This window comes from Hyposmocoma kahamanoa, unplaced genomic scaffold (assembly GCF_003589595.1).
Source record: "Hyposmocoma kahamanoa isolate Upper Pololo Valley unplaced genomic scaffold, ASM358959v1 179, whole genome shotgun sequence".
Classification (NCBI taxonomy): Eukaryota; Metazoa; Arthropoda; class Insecta; order Lepidoptera; family Cosmopterigidae; genus Hyposmocoma; species Hyposmocoma kahamanoa.
Window position 1 is genome coordinate 1,166,835 of NW_020653710.1, and position 7,633 is coordinate 1,174,467.

Here is a 7,633-nt window from a genome sequence, read left to right on the forward strand (position 1 = left end):
CATATAAACTTATTTAATAGCTTTGTAGTCGATAAGAGTTCGCCTGTACAGTTTGGTATCCCTTCTATAACACCCACATACACAAAATTGAAAGAGTGCAAAAGAAATTTATTAAGGCTCTTGACAGTAGGACTGGTCATGATTATATTGCTAGAGCTTCTGTGGATAGACATGGAATCGAATTGCTCAAAAGTCGTCGTGATTACATAGATGCTGTCAATTTATATAAAATAGTAAATAATAAATTTGATTCGACACCTCTACTGTTATAGATTATAGATTTCAGAGTATCCCGTCAAATTTAAAGATCTTTTCATAGGAATACACTTTTCGCTTTCTCGTTGGCCATATTATTATTAGGCGATCACGTCAGTCATACAACAGCAGGTTCATGGATGTGGATATTTTCTGTAATTAGTTACTAAAAATTAAAGCGTTGTAATAAGTACACTAAGCGAGGAAGGGTGGAGAAAGACGCTTAAATCTCCAAATGCGGAACGGCTTTTATAGACGTAGTTGTATGATCGACATAGGAGACATAATCGCGCTCATCCTCGATGTTAGCTCACCGTCCCATCTGATAGTGATGGCCCTTCGATACAATTGGGCTACTTTCCCGATCGGTCTACTTTCACTATTCATCTACTTTCCCGAACGGTCAACTTGTTTTTCCCGATTCGTCTATTTCTCATTTCGTCTACTTTCCTCTTTGGTTTACTTTCCCATTTCGTCTACTTTCCTGTTTAGTCTACTTTCCCGTTTAGTCTACTTTCCCGTTTAGTCTACTTTCCCGTTTGGTCTACTTTCCCATTTGGTCCCCTTTCCCATTTGGTCTACTTTCCCGATCGGTCTACTTTTTTGTTAGTTCTACTACTTGGCTCAATCAATTGCTCACTCAACAGTCACGTGCCAACACATACCATGACAGTTCAAACGAATTCTCGAAATACGCCGTTTTGTTCCTAAATTAATTTAAAAAAATCCAAAGTACCAATTTATTCAACTACATTTTAACTAGCATATAAGTGTTTTGGCTTCCATTGAAAACTTAAATTGGGCATGAATAAATATAATGTAACAACACCACTCTTTATAGGTGTTGCTTTAAAATGTAAAAACAAAATTATGTCATATAGATATGCCAACTAGGTAAATTTAAAGATTTTGTTTTTTTTTCCGTGTCTGGACTCGTACTTTCGTTCTCTGTCCGACATCCGTGCTAATGCAATTACTGTCAAATAGGCAATACTCGACCAAATTAAAACACGCATGATGCGCATGAAGCTGCTTACTTGACATTGTTTTCTAACTTGGTCGAGTACTACTTATTTGACAGCAATTGTATCGCACGGATGGGCCGGACGGGGTAGGAGAGTAAACTTTCTGTTACTTATTTAATTGCCTATTAAAGGCAATTTCTTCTTACAATTTACTTACAACTTACAATTATATGGATGTCGGGTCCGCGCTAAAAAGTGTCCGAACTTATAGGGCGTTAAAATCGTATACAGAGCGTCATTCACGCTTTAGTCTTCGTTTGTTCGATTGACAGCGAAGCAAGCAAAATTAGACAGTACTGCGATGACATTACAATTTAAATTTAACGACTTGGGACATTTTTTTCGTGGTTTTTGTATTAGATCCGTCGTCTATTTATTTGTAAGTCAATGTTCGAGAAGCACGATTTACGGTACCGACACAGACATTTATCTAGATAGACGCCGCAAAAATACATACTTCGCGTGACCAAAGTAAGTGAAATTCACTTAGTTGCCGCTGCTACACTTCCGAACGCGCTCGATCGTTATCGTAGATAAACACCAGTCGAAAACGCGAAAAATGCATAATTATGCCATTATAAACTGCAAAAGCACCATAACTGTGAGTTACACCATAACAGGGACGTTTCATTCCACATGCAAGTCATTTTGTAATCAGAAGATGCATAATTTATTTAAAAAAACGGTCATTCCAGCGAAAATGACACCGCGGTCCAAAGAAATAAATTACACAATTTGGTTTTAATTGTATGACTAGAATACGCCCAATAAATTAAATTATTAGAGATAAATGAGATTTTTCGGATATTGTACAATTATTGTATTTTTTGTCTTCATTCACGCGGCCGTAGTGCTGTCGTCTATAGTGAATCATTTTTTCTTGTAATGTTAAAACAATTATTTTCGCGGTGATTTGTGCGTCTTTCTAAAAAAGTTATTGCTATCGAAGAAAATACAATTTAAGAATTTTAAAACAAGTGATAAGTGATTGCATGGAAGTATATATGGTGAGGAGTTATTAAAGTTTCAATAAATACTATTTTCAAGTCCCACCCATCACAATGAAACATATATATTTTTATTTTAACGAATAAATATGCAATCGATTGGCATTTGCTTTAGTAAAAGTAACAATTATGCTAAGGATCATTATTTTGGCTTGGTTGGTTATTGTGCACAGAAAAAGGAATGTCAATATTAAGATTTGAAAGTGTGTCCCACCCTTCACAGTGATGGGTGAGACACACTTCTAAACTTTACTTTGAATAAATGTTTGTATTTTCATGGATTCGAGTTTTTACGATGTTTACTAGATGTAACAGTTGCTTTAATTTCGGAGTTTGATGTGTTAAATTGCGACAGTTGGGACACCATTTTGTGACAGGTGGGACAAGAATTTTAAAAAATACACTATATGTAGATCCATCATTTGTAAGCAATTTTTTTATAATTCTCATAATTAAGACGTTATACACGTAAAAAAAGACAATTAAAAAGTGACATTTTTCCTGATGATTTTTAGTATCAGGAAATTCATGAAAAGTCTGTCTCCACTAGTTTTAACTATATATTCGAGCAAAATTTCTAAAATGGATGCGGCAGGATTCTTCAAATTTATTAACGCATTTTACATGCGTGACTTTGATTTCTTGCTGTCATAGTGCTTCAAGAAAAATAATAGGAATACTTTATCAGTTCTTTAATTCTGTTTTTATTTATGCTAAAATGTCTTAATAAAACAAGTATTATAAAATATTTGCTTACTAACGATGGCTCTCATATTAAACAGTGTAATTTTATTAATTCTGTGTATTCAATTGTAACTCGTCCCACTCGTCACAAAATCATGTCCCACCTGTCACAACTTAACATATTAATTTCCTTAAAATTTATTAAAGTTATTAATTAAGTGTATATATAAATTAGATATTTAACATTCAAGTTATCTCAAATGAAAAACTTGCGGAACAAAATATTAATAGTTTGTCTTGATCTTGGCAATGAAGCCATCAACTCAAACAGGTTAGAAAAGTAAAAGTTTTGAGTATAAATAATGTCATAAATTTATGTAAATAAATAGTTGCAGTTGAATTGCATATCTGGCTTCATGATATTTTCATTTTAAGTCTAATTAATTAATGGTTAGGGAGAAATTACATAGACTTCAAGAAAAAAGGAGTCAAAATGTCCCACCCGTTTGGAACGGCCCAACAATTATTTTAGTTTTGTACGTATTTCGAGAAAATAAATATGCAACCGATTATATGATTTGTAATACATTGCAGCTTTTACTTGGTGCGATAGATTTGTGATCTCTTGTTAATACGCTATGAATATCGAATGGACGCACTTTTGTATAATGCATTCAGTTCCTACATTTCTTTGGCACTATATACATCACAACATTTAGTGATGTAGGTATATGTTAGGCAACCTGTTCTCGATTCTGATCGATTTTGAAAACAAAGGGACGAAAATTATTATAAGCAATATTATAAAAATATTCTATAACTCTTTTGTTATAACATTTAGTTTTTTTTTTTCAGTTTTGTAGTATCAATTATCAGTAGTATCTGTAATTTCGATAATTTTTGCAGCACGTCGTCGCCTCGAATGTCCGATTATAATGAGCAAATAATTACATACATCGCCAGATATGTAGTAAGAGTAATACAAAAAAATATATAATGCAAAGAATTAACAGTGCGCTGTTTTTACAAAAACCTGGATAAGGTCAAATGAGTTCGTTGATTTCGAGGACGAAGGTGGTTTAGTTAATCTACCTAAGATGCTATCCAAATATGCAGAGTAGCAGAGTTAGAAATCCGAGAAATAATAAACAAATCACGAAATTTCACATGAGGACGTCATTAAGTAAATCTCTTCTGATTAATAAGACTTAAGCATATTTTGTAAACAGTAGTCTTGCCATTCATCAATTTGATCAATTACCAACAGAAAACCATCTAGTAAAATTAATAAAGGCAGTGGGAAGTTCATACATTGACATGTATTTTCATTATTTAAGTTAACCATAAGATCTTCTATTACAAAAAGATGTTATATAATAAGCTTATTTTATTGGAAGGGTAATAATTTTAATATTTAAGTCGATTAAAAATTAAAGCATTAATTTTTTTAAGTAATAAATTTTTTTTAAAACAGGTGTAATACTTAACTATTTTATTCTAGTATTTTTCTACTATATTAATATTACGACTACTTGTAACCAACAAATACTTCAACAAAAATTATTTTATTTAGAATCGATTAATTGAATGGAATACATATTCTGTTCAATCAATAGAAAGATTTAAGCAGCAGAAGGAGGTTTCCATCACTAAATAGTTCTTGTGACATCATATTGGGTACAAAAATTGTGGCATGCTTAGTTTTCATACAAATTGCTGTACTTACGGCGGCTATCTAAATAAATGTATGTCTGTGGGTACGGAGGTGGACCACTCTGAACAGAACCTAGTCTTGCCTAAAGATGACACGGGTTTTGTTATAAAAATTCTTGTCGAAGAACTTTATAATAGTAAACTTTGACTTCAAGAAATGAGCATGGTAAAAGGTAAAGAAGGTTAATAAATAACAATGTTTTTTCAGTTTGTTCAGTTTTATTTTTCAGACATGTTCAAAAGATAATGAAGCGGTTGCTCACTTTGCTAGTAGCTTAATCTGTGTTTTTTAGTGACCAAGTTGTCGCTGATATTCAAAAACATTACTATACAATGTGTTGATTTGCATTCTTGCCATATTTACAGAGGTTATTCCATGTAACTGAACCCAAATCACTAAAAAAAATAAATCAAATAAAAATTTCCTAAATTCTTATTTTTTATTTAAGAGCTCTCTTTATTTAAGATGCCAAAAAAGTTTGACGTTGGCTTCGCCCAAATTTGTGAAACAAATATATGCCTGAAGTTCGCGTGACATGCGACAGGAGATGTTGAATTTTGCGCATTAAAAGTACCAAATTCGTTTTAGCGGAATAGCTCTAAAACTAAAGGGATAAAAAAATCCGTAGCGACGGTTGTCGATCATGCCTAAATATAATTAATTATCTAATTTTTGTCCTAATAACCTGTAGCATTTCGAGGATGAATCGAAAAAAGTGAAAATTAGAGGTCATTTTGTGATTTATATCCATCGAGGAAACTTTATTGTTTTATGTTTCTGATTAATGTCTATGCTTGAATATATGGTGTAGTTACTCATACAATATTATTTTTAACTTTAAAGTGGATATACCCCTCTAAAATCAAATCGAAGATTAGGAATTTTTCCTCTGCTCCCTCTTCATTGCGGTAACCAAAGGTCACTTCACTTGTCACTTGCACTACACGTGCCATAGGTACCGGCAACCAATTGAACAATGACCTTTGTGCAGAAAATATGCATTTTAGATCTATGTGGTGGTAGGGTAAGGGTAGGGACGGGGGGAGTATCGTATCGAGCGCGTGATTGGTAGATCAGTCGACCTTGCGTGTTGCGTCCACGTTCCGCTGACATGGCGCACACGTTCTTGTTTCTCACGAAATGTCACGTGATTTGATATAGATAATAAGAGTTAGTGCAAATAAAACCGCTACTAGATTCACCAAACCCTGCATTACCATCAAGTGCGTTCTTATGGCATGATGTGAAATGTTTAGTTTACACAGATTACGAGAGTCGAAGAATTGCGCGCAAAAATCATCTCTGGTTTCTTTCTGCTTTTTCTGTTGTGAAGAATTTGCTAAGTTGAAACGCAGAGTTTGCATATCTGCCACCAGCTGTGGAGCTAGGTACTTCTAGCAATACTTTCATGTAACCTAAAGTTGGTAAGTACCATGTCTAAGTTACAAAAAATCATCAATAATCAACTCTGGTAACTCATAACATAATTTAAAAATAGATAAATAAGCGAATGAGAAAGATTATGTATTGCTCAGTGAAGTGAGTGGCAGGGTCTGTTCTCCGCGGTGAATAAACTTGGGGACAATTTAACAAAACTTCATTAGATACAATTAGCCAGTAATATTTTTAGAAGATTTAGCATTATTTCTATTATTAATTTATAAAATATGGTGAGAATGCAAATCAACAAACTGTATTAACTTAATTCTGTATACTACTGGCTGGTGCCCGCAACTTCGTCTGCGTATAATAAATACTTTGAGTGGCCTACTGTACTATAATAATTTTCATAGTTTTATTGATTCTCCATATAAACTTTAATCCCCTGTAAATTATTAATATATAATAAATTATGTGACAAAAAGCAGCCTATGTCCTTCTCCTAGGACCCTGTCTATATCTATATAAAAATTCATGAAAATTGTTTCAGCCGTTCAGGCATGAAAAATGTAACAGAAAAGAGTTACTTTCGCATTCATAATATTAGTTTGGATTTACAGCTATATCCAAATAAGGGTCAGTACGTATATGGGATGACAGATTTCTCTATTAAAGGCTGTGGCACAACACTAGACACAGTGTTTACCATTTGACATGTACACTTTGTTACAAGATAGCTTTTTTATTTACTAGTGCATTTTGGTAGGTGCGGTCAGTCCTAATAAGTGCCCTTGCATCCTCAAAGAGTTAAGATACTCACTCGCCATAGGAGCCTTCGCCCAACACTTGCGCCACGAGCCATCCGTCCACGAACTCACCGGCCGCCATCCGCCGTCACCTGCAACAGACACTAGCGTCAGCGCACAGCTTTACCACGCCGCACCACTTTTTCCAAGCCTCTTATCTCGCATCTGTTGGGCTCCATCTAACCCAAAATACGCACGATTAAGTCATTTCCTCTTTCGACTGTAGCTTTCCTTAACGGAAACTTACACGATCGGTATAAATCGAGCAATACTTGAAATAAAATTAAATGGCGGCAGGCACGTGGAGATCGGCGAACAAAGCACCCGTCGATTGCAACCATTCCACCTTCTGTCATCCGACAACGATACTTGTCTCAGCCGAAATTGTGACTATCGCTTACATGAAGCGAAGAAAAATGCAATTTTCTTGAAGTTCAAACAAATAAAACAAATTAATATACTAACCTTCTCACAGAATACACCATTTTGATATTTTTCTCCTCGTCACAGATCGTTCACCAATCGCTACGCTAATGCGAGAAGAGAGCAGCCCCACTCCTGACCGAGATGACGGATGTGTTGCCAAAAACGATAACTCGTTCGACTTTGTGGGTATAAAAATCAAATCAGTATTTTAGCCAATCGGTAGTATGTGTGTATGCATGCATATCTTAGCATCCTCTAAGATGCTTATAGGATGGAAAGTGTATGTCAGGTTTTATGACTTGACATTTTATTTTCTTTGCTTAATATAGCTTTTGA

At 34.3% G+C, this 7,633-nt stretch overlaps 1 protein-coding gene across 1 annotated transcript in view; it reads right to left on the reverse strand.

Annotated features, from left to right (window-relative positions):
* LOC113225874 (serine/threonine-protein kinase grp-like) overlaps nucleotides 1-5,798 on the reverse strand; it is an 8,335-nt gene extending 2,537 nt beyond the window's left edge. The window contains exon 1 of the mRNA XM_026458331.1: nucleotides 5,645-5,798. Within this exon, the coding sequence (XP_026314116.1) occupies nucleotides 5,645-5,798 (154 nt within the window). The remainder of the gene's footprint in view (nucleotides 1-5,644) is intronic.
* Between the last annotated feature and the right edge of the window lie 1,835 nt (nucleotides 5,799-7,633).